At 34.2% G+C, this 14,226-nt stretch overlaps 1 protein-coding gene across 2 annotated transcripts in view; it reads right to left on the bottom strand.

The window, feature by feature from the left end:
* Window positions 1-14,226, bottom strand: part of LOC150075240 (synaptic vesicle glycoprotein 2C-like) — a 212,684-nt gene that overhangs the window by 115,231 nt on the left and 83,227 nt on the right. For both annotated transcript variants that reach the window (XM_090388690.1, XM_090388691.1), the window contains exon 2: window positions 3,654-3,879. In XM_090388690.1, coding sequence (XP_090244816.1) covers window positions 3,654-3,839 — 186 coding nt within the window. In that variant the 5' untranslated portion in view covers window positions 3,840-3,879. The remainder of the gene's footprint in view (window positions 1-3,653; window positions 3,880-14,226) is intronic.

The raw sequence follows: 14,226 nt of genomic DNA on the forward strand, positions 1-14,226 counted from the left end.
CCTGGAGTATAAACAGAATATTTATTTAATTCACTGACAGGTGGGTTAACCAGTTCAATAAGATAACCGGAAAGTGAACGATTGACAGATGCTTCCTGCCCAGTGACACATAGTATGGGTATATACAGTATATATAAATAAATTTATTTATATTTGTATATTTTTATAAATAATAAATAAATTAATTAATTTTAATTTATGATAAATAATCATAAATTATTTAATAAATTGTAAAATGAATATATTATAATATAATTCCATTTAATATAATATAATTATATTATATAAAATATATTAAAAAATTAAACTTATATTATAAAAACTTATAATATATAGGTGGTAGGTGACTGTCATGAACCGGTGCAATATCACTGCTTTGCTTATTGGTGGCTTGAAGTGGTATAGTCTCCAAGAACAAAGTTCCCGGCATCTCCACCACCCCAATTTCCTTCAGCCCATGTACGGTACTAAGTACTATAGGTTCTGATACCGTTTGTGTTTGGGATTTTCGTAAAAAAATAAACACTGTACCTCTTTCGGGTCCTCTCTAAAACATCTAGTTGCCAAGCTTTGCGGTCTGCACCTTAAGCCTTTCTCCTTATGGACATCGATTAACATCACTCACCAATCTGGTTGCTCTTCTCTGAATCCTATCTATAAGTATGTCTTACTTCAAGACATTATACTTATAGATAGACCTGAACACAATATTCTAAATGCGATCTCACCCTTGCCTTATATGAAGTGATAATGACATCCGTTTGCCTACTTGCGAAAGCGCTGTATATAAATAATAATAAGTTTTCTGTTTATACTCCGGGACGACCAAATGATCAGAGGAGTTCACAACATAGACAGAATACAAGAAACAGGTCACTCAAGGCACGTGTACTGTACTTATGCACTCGCGCGCCTGACCACTAGGCTACGGGATATCATAGATAAAACATCATGTGTCTTCCTGGCCCCCTGTTTACACTGCGTAAAAATTTCATGTCCCGTCTTCCTATCATCCACGTTCTATTATTCATCTTATAACTGTCACCCCCCCCCGCCTAGGCCACTTGGCCACTGGTTTTTAATGACATTGATGAGGGAGTATGGGGAAGGGATAGTTGTCAAAGTTTGCCAATGATTTACAGGTAGAAATGGTGACTGACCAGGACCAAGTCATTCTGCTTCAAAATGTAAAGTTTTGCACCTAGGGAACAGAAAGCTAGAAGTAACTTACAAGTTAGGGAGACGTCCAACAGGAAGTTAGAAAAATGGGGGTGCAGAAGGATTCAAAGGAACTTATTCTGATAGCTTCCATAATGAGTCCCTTTGAATACTTTCCATGATGAACTCGTATCCAGCAGATTATCTCTATCTCTTCAGTTACCGTAGCCGAATGGTCAAGCGCGAGAGTGGGAAAGTACATGCGCTTTGAGTGACCGTGATTCGAGCTCGTGTGACTGCTAAATACGGTATAATTTTTTGTATTCTCTCTATCTTGTGAACTTCTGTGACCTTATGTGTTCGTCCCGGAGTATAAACCGAAAATTTATTTATTTAATTATTTTAATAGAGCCCAAGAAATACCTTAACCCATTATAGTCCCCTTTCTTGAAATTGAAGCCCTTCCATTGACCACAGAAATCTCTTTGGACACTACCCATTTTATGATATTGTTGTCACTACTCGCTATTTGTTCCTGCACTTACAAATTTTGGATTCAGGTTGGATACTTGGTGAGAACCAAGTCGAGGATATTAGAGCCTCTTGTACTTTCTCTGATATGTTGAAATAAATAATAAGATCCAGATTACTCAGAAGTCTGTTATCTCACGGTGTATTGCTCCCCTTCCATGATTTCCATTCTGTATTAGGTAGATTAAAGTCGCCCATAATTAGGCAATCACACTTGGTTTCCCATTCAAGTTGCCTATACAGATTTTTTCACACTTCTCAGAATCTTTTGGTTTGTAACATCTTTCAACTATCAACTTCCCTCTGCTGTATACGATCTTGCATCACATAGACTCCAACTTTCAACATCCATCCAATATTCAACTTTCAACATCCATCTGAACTTTATCTGACTCACGATACAATCTGATCGCTTTCAGAAAGATTTTGATAAGAATGACTGCACCCCTCTCCTTCGACCTTCCCTGTTCCTCCCAAACACTCTGTACTCCTCATAATTAAATTATTCATCTCATATCTCTTGATGGCACGTATTGACCTAATCAAAAGCTCAAATTCTTTTAATTTATTTACAATATTTTTGACATTACTATATCAACAAATTAACTTTTGTATCTTTTGATTGTTTACAACCCTGACGCATCCCTTATATTTGCTTAAACACGAATTTCCCGGTGGTATGTGGCTGCTTGTGGTTTTGAATTTACTTAAGTATTTCTTTCTTGCACTCTCCCTGTGAGTACTTGTAATTGGGTAATTAAAAGTACTCACAGGGAGAGTGCAAGTGTGATTTTGGCTTATGCCACTATTGTGTCATTCTAATCGCTTCCCTAACCCTTTGAATAACCAGTTTCCCTCATAAACTTTCAATGGTCATTAAAGTCTACAGTTAATCCAAGGCTTTCATCATATATTCCCTCTTATTATGTCTGGGCAGAATTGCAGACACAAGAAAATTTTGTCCCTTGCAACATTCTTCCAGCAGGACCTTGTATTTTTTTTAATCAAGTTATTAGTTCTCTTATGTTTTAAGTCATTTGTACCCACAGGGATGGTGATACACCCTTTGTTACCCTTAAAACCGTATGACTAGTTAGTCACATCATCTATTTTCGCACACCTGGAAGATATAATCTGGTTGTGTTTCGTGTCTTATTGCAGAATATATTTCCAGTTTCTGTGACATTTGACTCCCACAGTGAGTACCTCCTGTGGAACCAAATGATTCTGTTCAGACCAAAACATCAGTAATGACGAATATGGTAGTAGCGACAACGCATGATTGGCGTTATATGACGAGTAAACGCTTCATTTTACACTGATATTTTGTTTAGTAAACACTTGCGAATTCAAATGAATTAAACTCTTGTTATAGCGCTTTGAAGGGACTGTCCCCAAAGGGCATAAGCGAGGCTCCCAATTCGTATGAATTGGGAGCCTCATAAAAAATCATAGGACTAGAAGAAAAGAGCGCTAAAAGCGAATGTTATAACCAAAGTTTACTGGATATATAATAATAAATTATATAATATATAATAATAAAATATTTTTCTCCAAAATTGGTGGTCTGAAACGTGGGTGCTTCTTATGGTCAGGTGTGTCTTATCGTAAGGAAAATACAATAATTGAAAATTGACAAGTAAGGTTGGTTTCCTGAATGATCTGGCTCCTTATCCGTGATGTGCGAAATGTGATCAAAGTGCGAACCGAGTTATTTAAAGCAGTTCTTCACTATCCGTAAAATTGGGTCTCAAAAACAACGGCAAAAAAACAAACTAATAAATAGCAAAACCTCGAACCGCAAGATTCACGTGTACTTCTCGTTGTGCGATTTTAAGCAGCACAAAATATTTATTTATTATTATTTTTTTAACTTATAATATACACAACACGCATGCTCCCAGTTGAAGTGTATAATACCATCATTTACATCATCAACCGCCATAGTTTGAATTTCATCCTACCTTATTTAGAGCGTCCTCGTGAAATTGGGAAAGAGCAGGAATTGCACTGTCCTCGATTTCGGTTTCTGGTGAGGCTTCGTCTTCCGGTTGCTCCGTTTTAGTATTTTCATCCGGATACGTGCCAGCGGGTGGTGCCTCTCGCTTCACCAGAGAGACATTTTCAGAGTCCTCTTTCTGGTTTGCCATGGTTGTTCTGGATATGATTCAGTTCAAATATTGAAATCACCTGAAGGAACAAAATATGCACTATGTTTTATTTTTTTTTTAGCCAGTATAATTATTGCTGTCATAATTAGCATCATTTATATCTTTAAGCAAATTTAGGTGCCTTTAGGCATCATTAGGCAAAAAGACCTTATATGTTCATAAGGTGAATCTTCTGCAGTATGACCAATTTCAATATTCTGATTAAAATAGCATTGAATGGATAAAACGCTGAATTATTTTAACCTTTGTCTAGTATTACTAAATTGACATTAGCTATTCATTCACGTTTAATTTTCTGTTCATAAATAAGAAATAGTTAATTTAGAGAATTAATCTTTGTTTGTATATATTTTGATTATTTCCATGTTTTTGCTTATGTTGCCTTTGTTAAATTGTGAACAATTTAGAAAGTATTTGTTACCAACAGTATTAGGCTACGGGAAGTGCAAGTTAATTGGAATTCTAGTATGCAGTTTATCTTGTAATGCTTCCCGAGGGAATTGTAGTTTCATCAGATTAAGTGATTTGCATAAATTATCTTATACAGTTTTGACCAGGTCAAGACGGGCGGTGAGGTTTTAAGTACAGTATACAGTTTTGTCCAGCCATTGCGAGTATATTGCTTCCCTTTCTGCGGAGGAGGAGAGAGGTGGGGTGGGGCGATTAATCTCTTTAGGGTAAACAATTCCAAATAAATATGGGATGTACTTCGGGTATACGTTTAAATTTGGTTAGTTCCACTTTGTATTATATGTAATTCATATATGGAAAAATAAAATGATAAAATACATAACGAAATATTTCTGATCAAGAAACTTTATAAAGATTTGAGAGCTTATCATCCTTTTTATTTCACGGGTTCGTCCTTTTCAGGCCTGACTTAGCCGAGTGGTTAGGAGCGAGAGTGCATAGCACGTGTTCCTTGAGAGGACTGGGGTTCGCGCCCGTGGCTGTTAAATACGATTAACATTTGTATTGCTTGATTTATTTTAAACTCCACTGACCTGGTGGTCGTGCCGGAGTATAAACAAGACATTTTGATATTCAAACTCAAAGCAATTGGACTTCCCATATAGCCCTTTTATTGATTAAGAAACAAACGAAGCATTAAGTTAAAGACTAAAATAATGAAGTTAATTGTACTTATTCCATCCGCTTAGGAAATGGATTGGATTTTGTTTTGATATCTTATTTTTAAGTTTGCAGTGCTGTGAATTTTTGGTTATGTAACTATCACTTTTCTTAAGGAACAATTATAAACTCAAATTATCATTTTTTTTCTGTGTTTGCTCGTATATATATACACATAGGCACACATACACATGCATCTATCCACTGTCGGGTCGCAGTATTCATCAATCGGAAAATAAAACATTTTGTTCAGCGCGGTTTCGCTTTTACAAGTGGGGCCTTTTTTTAGTGGGTGTATTATTGAATTCTTTTGCCCTGTTTAAAAAAAAAAAAACTTCCATATTTTTCTTCAACCCAATGCTCTTATAGCTGTGTTTACATTTGGGCTACACAGCGCCTTCATAAATTTACGAAAAAATATTTCTTTCATTGTAAACCAGTACATTTTGGCACAGGTGAACTTGAAAATATTTCCCTGTACTGAAATTTTCTCCAAAATCATTTCCTAAAAAAGTCTTAAATAAGGTAAGTCGGCTGGAACCTAGAAATATTCATTATAGTGAAAATTTCGTTAAAATGATATTCGTTGTAGTGAGATTTCACTGAACCATAATGAAAGTATGCGTCGGGCATTATTCGACATGGAAGAGTCGGATTTATACCAATTTCAGCGAATGTTTTGTTGGTCACCTGGGAGGTTTTAATTTTGAACAACAGCTCCAATCCTTTTCCAGTTTCATGATTTTTTAAAACTATTCTTCATCATTCACCAGATTATGATATCTTCTTGATTGAGATCTCCATGATAACGTCTTGATTGATATTCATATATTCATGATATCTTCTTCATTGATATCTTCACGATAGTCATATATCCATACCTTCTTGATTGATCTCTTCTTCACCAGATATCATGTCGATACATCTAGCACATTTCATAAATTTAACTCCCCCTCCAGCTACCCAACCTTTCCTGAGTACAGTATAGCCGTATGTTTTGCATGTTGAACTTTTCCGGTCAGCATGCCAAAAGTAAGATGAGACAAAAATATAACAATTTTTGCATACTGTTTAAAAAATTGGGGTGGGTTGTGTGTACGGGGACACAACCGCAATCGTTTAAGGCCTGAATTCGTCTTTGTTTATTAGAGGAAGGGTAAGATGTAAATGAATAAAGTCTTGGTGGTTATAAGTGAAGTATAATTTTATTTATCAAAGGCCGATGATCGGAGAAGTAATATACATATGGCATAGTATTTACATCGATGTTTCTTACAAAGGTTAAAGCTATACAAGTGTTGCCCAGAGTAGTGGGCGATGTAGAAATGTACTTCAAGTTGAACTTTTGAATTTTTCTTTCCAATGATATACGTTTCTTACATTTCTATTCATATTTTCTTTGCGATTTTTTCGACATTATGAAAATTTTCTTCAACTCAGAACACTTACCGGCTTATAATTTTACAAATTTTATTTTATCGGTTATTATTGCTAAATAATATTGTAGATCCTGTTATTCTCTACAAATCGACTCCAATTTCAACGTCCTATCTCTTCGCAATCCAAAGTTACACTGCCCAAACGGCGCGCGGCGTCGCCATTTTCAGTGTTCACGCGCAAGCGCTACCCCCCCCTCACTGCTGCACACCCCCACCATCCACCATTTTAGATACGGACATAAACCCTTTATCCAACAAAATTTAAATCATTAGATTATCATTTATAGTTTACGAGATATAAGCGCGAAAAATCTTGCCATTTTTTTGGTCGCTAGTTTTCGTAGCGGACCCCCCCCCCCCATACCGGACCGAATTTAGAGACGTATTCACGTCAAATAAGAGACTAATATAGTAACTAATTTTTATTGATATAAAATAGTAACAATATTTGAAAGTTTCAAATGAGAACTTTGTCGTCGCATAATTTTTTTGGCACAATTAAACTTATAGTTTGCACCGCTAGATATGGCTCATAGACCATAAAACAAATTTGTTTTCAAATAAAAAAATACCTTTTTAATAATATAAACTATTTATAAGTAGTCGCGTGCCGGTATATTTTTCTATACCTGTTCCTGTTGTTATGCATGCCATTGATTCGCCATCACTGCTATTGAAGGTTGCGTTATTTGATAATTAAACGCGCCTAATAATAATGCAATACTTATATTACCTTGTTTAATTCAGAGATTAAGGCTAATAATTTTTCACTAAAGTTAAGAGATATAAACATGGAATTAAAGTTAGGTATTGCTTCTAAAAAATCAGTTTAATAAAGTAACAATTTTCACAAAATACTTACTAAATACTATAGTTATTTCGGCAGTATCGAGCAGCAAACCTCAGCTACTAGGAAATAAGAGTAATTTGAGTAATACTGATGGGGCACTATAGTTTGACCTGCGCAGATCCAAATTGCGAATAATTGGTTTATGTTCAGGGGTTCATCAAGCTCAGCCAGAGGCGATAAACACACGTACAATAGAATAGCGCGGTAGTCATATCGCCTGCGATTAAGCTTAATGCTGACAATAGCCATCGACAAAATCCATATGTGATTTGGGATCTAATCTCAAAATCGGTTTAAAATAATCCAAACTCACCACTTTCCAGCTTCATGAATGGTGAATACCGAAACATTCACCGTTACAGCTTGCTACACAGGAAACATATATATAATGTATTACTCTCCTTTTGCAGGACGTCTCGTAAACCAAGTGGCCAAAAAATCTGGTAATCCGAGGGTATGAAAAGTACACGCGTTTCATGGTCCATTCACTACTAAATACGGTGATTTTCTTGTATTCTCTCTGTCTTATGAACTCCTCTGTCGTCATTTGGTCGAACTGGAGTATAACCAGAAATTTTATTTATATATATACAGGTCGCGTTGATATGCCTGAGCATTAAGTACCGGTGATGTTCTTAGATTCATTTGTGTACTCTGGCGCTTGTAGAAAAAAAGGTCCACGGAAAAAAGTCAGAGGAATAATAGTCCGGCGAAAAAAAAAAGAAAAAAAAAAGGTCCAGCTCTAAATAAAAAGAAGTAGGCTGACATGCATTTTCAAGAAACAATTTTTACATGCAAGCAGATGCGCCTGTGTGCCTGATCGTCCGTCAACGTGCAACAACGTGACTCCTAGTTGGATTATCTTGATATTTTATATTTCAATCTTTTAGAAATATTTGTGGAGTCATTCCAAATTTAACTAAAACCAGACCAATAGGATATTATTTAAACGAACTCGTCGGTTCTTTTAAATAAAATTTCGAGTTATCTCGTAAGTTTGGACGGGTGTTTGCGGTGCTCTGCCATTACTCGATAAACAAAGCTCAGATCATTTTCAGCCTATGTTCTGGTCGTGCTGACGCGCTAAATTTCAAATGTGTGCAGATGCATATATTTTGCGTACTGTACATATGAATAATTCAAAAAAAAAATTACAGATATATGCATATTAGATAATATTTCTTACTTCCATGCTCAAATTTTTGCAAAATTTATTTTAAATTGGTGTACCGGGAAGCGCACGAAATTAGAGTATTCTACATGATCTAACTCTATACTAACTCTGCACTACTAGTGAATATCGCCTTGGTGTTTTCGTGTTTTATTCACAATTATTGACAATTAACAATAACTTATTATTAAAATTAATAATTATGAATTAATAATTAAAATTATTAACAATATTAACAATTATTATTAAAAAATTGTTTCAGAGGAATCATCCAAGAATACGCCTTTAACTCTACTGCTAGTTCAAGTCACGAAAAATATTTTCTTGATTTGAACTGCTTCAGAATCAGCTGGATAATTATACGGCACACGAAGGAAGGGTTCTTTTTTAGTTCACTGCAGATATTAAAATTCCCCTACATTTTAGTGAATTGGCCTTTTCACACTTCCAAGTAATTTTATCTCTACCTTCACATTTGCGAACATAGTTATATCCATGTAAACAAATCTTCTCTTTTCCTTTATTTATGTAATGATTTCCATATTATCCATGTAAACAAATCTTCTATTTTCCTTTATTTATGTAACGATTTCCATATTGCTACTATTAGAAATTAAAAGGAATAAGGAAAGTGGAGTTTGAATGAGTTTGTTTTAAATGTTGATTGAATGTTACTACATCAATGTACGCTTAATTGGCAATGTTTCAGATTTTACTGAACCCTGTTTTCAGGCTTCTAGGGCAAAACATAGAAGGAGCTTTGTGTTTGGGGGGCATTATATCCATATTTCAGAATTCGCAGACAGCTGAAAAAATCACAGGTTCCGCGAATTCCCAGCTTATCTGAGGCATAGATGGTCAGTACGAGGGTACGTAAGTACACGTGCCTTGAGCGACCGAGGTTCAAGCCCGTGACTGCTAATTGCGGTGGTGTCTTGTATTCTCCCTACTTTCTGAACTCCTCTGACCGCGTAGTCGTCCCGGAGTATAAACAGAAAATTTATTTATTTAACACATAAGCCCTATAAAGCGTTTTCTTCAAATTTCTGGCGCCAGATTTAATACTGTGGTTTATTTTGTTTATTTATTTTCTTTAAATATTGTATTGCCATTGGTAGCTTGGGATTTGTTGCTTTGATCGTTTTATTGATACGGAAATGATTAAATCTAACAATTTTTTCCTATAACCCTCGTCGTGTACGACAAAAAGATCGGGCGGACATTTTTTTTTTTGACGTTAAAAACGTTTTTACTAGCGTTATTCCAAAAATTTTGTAAACAAAAACCGTCATGTGAAAAACGTTACGGAAGTGACGTCATCTTCAGCTTCCTCCAGAAGCGAATTATTGTAACTTGTATTGTTGCAATCATACTTGTATGATGGCAACAATAATATATCTTCTATTGGACCAAATTTAATGAAATTTGCACGGATCTTAGCTCTGTACTAGAGAAAAAACTCAGAAAACTGGAGTAGTTTTTCCAGGATAGTTGGAAAATATGAACATTTGATCAAGGAAATTTTCTCACGTAATAAACGGCATAATGTGGACGTATAGCATATCGTTGGAAAACTAAGGAATTTAGAAATAGAAATATTAAGGTTTTAAGATACAAAAAAAAATTCAGAAACTGGGAAATGCTTTCATTCGAAAACGCATCTAGTTTCAAGTCAGACTCAATGTGTTTTCAGATTGAATGTAATTTTTTTCTTTACAGTTAAACTCTGAGGCTGGAAAAGAGTTCTGTACATTTATGAAAACATTTTTCAACTATAGATGATGTATTTAGTCGTGAACTAAAATAAAATTTCTTCAATGTAAAAAATTATATATCGTACTTTAGTCATCACAGATTAATACTTTCAGTAACCGTTATGTAATTTTTATTAATAAAATGAAAACATTGTTTTCATTGTTAATATTTGAAAATTAAAACGTTTTTAACGCCTGCCGATGACTCTTAAATGTAAAACATGTTAAATATGCTAGCGGCAGGACACACTGCGTACCTGATACAGAATTTTTTCATATACGACGCGAGCGGTATTCAATCGGTGATAATCCCACCCCTGCGCTAGGATTACTAGATATCCTTGTTTCCGAGGGCAAGTACTAGTTTTTAGGGCGTCCTCGGACGTCCTAGCGGATTTTATACTTACGTCCTAGTTTTTGTAATTAAAAAAAAAATCCATTTCATCATAAAATGAATTTTCATTAAATATTCTGTGCGTTGCACCTTCGGTCAACAAGAATAAAAACGATGCGCTGGTTGTCAAAATTACACAAGTGGGCTGCATTATCATCATCATTATTTGTCTAATTGAAAGTCGATGACAGTAGAATATTTGACCAATTTATGAATTTTAAGGAATCTGTTTCTGAGAAAAAGAAAGTTGATAATTGGAGTAACTCATTAGCCCATAGAAACTGGGCTGAATATTTTAATCAATGCAAGAGTTCCGAGCTTTTAAAATTTGCTCAATATACATTTTCTATTTTGGTCCACAATGGAAACGTAGAGCGTGTATTTTCATTAATTAGCAAATGGAGCAACATTAGAAATAAAATGGAAAAAAAACTGTGAATAGCATTTTGTGGGTTACTTATAATTTGAAAGTGGATTGTACAGCATTTCTTAATTACTTACTTTGTAATCCAAACTTACTGGAAATGATTAGTAGTAACGATAAATATGTATTGTCATTTTTTAGTAATAAATATAATTTTTAAATGTTCTCGTTTCTAAAACCAGAAATGTCCTAGTTTTTTTCGTATTTTGTCATAGCTTTTGAATTCTAGATTTGATAACCCTAGTTTATAGGGATTACCCAAGTAAACTAGACCAACACTTTGAAAATCTTAACAACTAGTAAAGATTTTAAAACCAGCCCAGTTTTATTTTGAAAGGAATTTTATCTTTATTTGAAGCAGTAGGTTGAAATGCTGAGACTGCGAGCCTTGGGTTGCAGGGAGAATTTTGTAAAATATGGAAGACATATATGTGACCATGGCATTCATTGACATTTTTTTGCGATCCTATTTTTTTCATGCTTAGAACTGACAGAGGCAAAAGCACTTTTCAAAGTGCTTTCAAAGCCAGAAAATCTGGATTCTTTGAACTCCGTAGAGAAAGAATAATGCAAAACTGTTGCTCTGGCTTGTTTTCAAAGTTAGGGGTAGTAGTAATAGTACCCGTTTTCCGGAAGAACTGAATTGCGAACCAAGCTGGTGGTTCTTAATCTCACTTGTAAATTGTGAACCAAAAAAATTTTAACCTTATTTATAAATTGCGAACTCCATAATTGTTTCTTCTGTGTTTTGACGAATACACTAATATACTTTTTTTTTTTTTGTTTTCCCAAACAAAAATATTTTCCTTAATCATCATCATTCTACTCTTCCGTTTGGCACGGGTTGAGTTCCTATTTTGATATCGACCTCCATTGTTGTCGGTCTCTTGAATCTTGCATCATTTGTTGATAACTCTGGAAGCCTGTGTTTTCCTTTAGGCATTGGAGCCATTCTCTTATGGGTCTTCCTGGTGGTCTGTTATCTCCAATTCTTCCTATCAGTACTACATTAGGCAGCCTGTGTTGTTTCATCCGGTTCACATGTCCAAACCACTGAAGTTCTTTTTTGTTGATCTGCTCTATTATGCGTTCAAAATTTAGATCTCTCCTTGTTCATTAGTTTTATGTTCTCTCCAATTTGTTTTATTGATTTTCCTTAGACATCTCATTTCAAATGCCATTATTTTTTGCCTTTCTTTCTTATTTATTCTCCAATTCTCTGATCCATAAGTTGCTGTGGATATGATGACAGTTTCATATAGTTTAATTTTTAGACTATTTGAGATTTTATTGCTGTTCCATATGTTTTTGAGTTTGTTCATGTTTGTCCATCCGATGTTCAGTCTGTGATTAATTTGGTCAATATTACTTATGTTTCCGGTTATTAGAGAACCCAGGTATACAAATTTTTGTACTTGTTCTATTTGTTGATTTTGGATGTTTATGTCTTCTGTTTTTTTCTGATTTGCATTACTTTGGTTTTATTTATATTAATTTTAATTCCATAATTGTTGCTTGCTTTATTGATGTACGTTAACATTTCTTTTAATTGTTCTTTGGTTTCTGTTAAAATTACAATATCATCTGCATATTTTATGTGGTTTATATTTTTTCCATTTTTTATTGTGCCTCTTTTTTCTTCAATTGATTTCATTAGTTCTTCTAGGTAGATATTAAATAGGTATGGAGATAAAGGGCATCCCTGCATGACTCCTTTCTCTATTTCAAATTTCTCTGTTTTAAGGTTGTTGAATTTTACTATCTCTTGTATTTTTGTAGAAATTGTTTACAAACATGATTATTTCATGATCAAGTGGGATTTTCTGGTTACAGAGTCAAATTCCTGCTTGAAATCGATGAAGCACAGATAAAGAGATTTCTTCTTATTTCAATATTTTTCTGCAATGATTTTTAGTGTGAATATTTGGTCTATTGTTGATCTGTATTTTCTAAATCCTGCTTGTTCTTCTCCTATTGTTTCTTCATATGTTTTAAGTATCCTATTTTGTAAGATCCTTATAAACATTTTATATACATGGTTTAAAAGGGTAATGGGTCTATAATTCTGACAATTTTCTTTATCTCCATTTTTGTGTATAGGTACTATTATTCCACTTTTCCAGTCTTCTGATATATCACCTGTAAATAAAATTAGATTAAAGAATTGTGCGATGTGTTTTAAAATTGCATCGCCTCCGAATTTCCGTAGGTCTGCTTGGATACCATCATTTCCGGATGCCTTGTCATTCTTCATTTGGCTAATTGCTTTCTGAACTTCTTTTGTTATCGAGGGTGCTTTATCTCTTCTATTATCTAAGACAAGAGCGTTTTTTTCTTTCCCCTTTGAACAGGGTTTGGTAATATTCTTTCCATATTTTTTAAATTTCTTGCGTGTTTCCTGTTTTTATTTTTCATCGTCAGTGTTTTTATCTTCCAATCATTTCTTTTTAGCAGCTTTACATAGGTTGTTTATTTTGTTTTTTAGGGTTTTATTTTTCCCCTTTTTTTCCTGACTATTTCTTTGTTTAGGAGGTTTTTCATTTGTATTTTTTCCGTCCATACGTCTAAAATTTCTGTTATAATCCAAGGATTATTTGGTTGTGGTTTTGTTCCCAAGGTTTCTAAAGCTGCATCTTTAGTCATTTGTTTAGTTTTCTCCCATATATTTTCCACGGATGATGAATAGTTTATATCTTTTAATTTTTCTTGTAGTGTTTTCCCATACATTTCTTTTATTTAGTCTTCTTCAAATCGTGATATATTTAATGTTGCTCTATTGTTCTTTGGCTTCGTATTTTTAAATTTCCAATGAATTGTTGCTGCTAGGAGTTCATGGTCATTGTCAAAATCTGTACTTCTAAGAGTTTTAACGTATTGAATGGATGATTTCCAGTTATTTATTAAAATGTAGTCAATGCAATTTTTTTTTGTATTTCCATCTGGTGATGTCCATGTATACCTACGTTGAAATTTGTGGTAGAACAGTGTGATGAATAGTTTATTTTCTTTGCAGAAGTTCAAGAGTTCTGCTCGCTCATTTCTATTTCCTATCCCGAATTTTCCTAATACGTCGCTGAAGTCTGTCGTAGAGTCTCCAACTTTTGCGTTAAAGTCTCCCATTATTATTAAAATATCTTTTCTGTTTGTGTTATCTATGGTTTCTTATAGGTCTGAATAGAAGGCAGCTGTTTCTATGTCATCAT

This window comes from Mastigoproctus giganteus, chromosome 14 (assembly GCF_048544385.1).
Source record: "Mastigoproctus giganteus isolate SK-2022 chromosome 14, ASM4854438v1, whole genome shotgun sequence".
Taxonomy (NCBI): Eukaryota; Metazoa; Arthropoda; class Arachnida; order Uropygi; family Thelyphonidae; genus Mastigoproctus; species Mastigoproctus giganteus.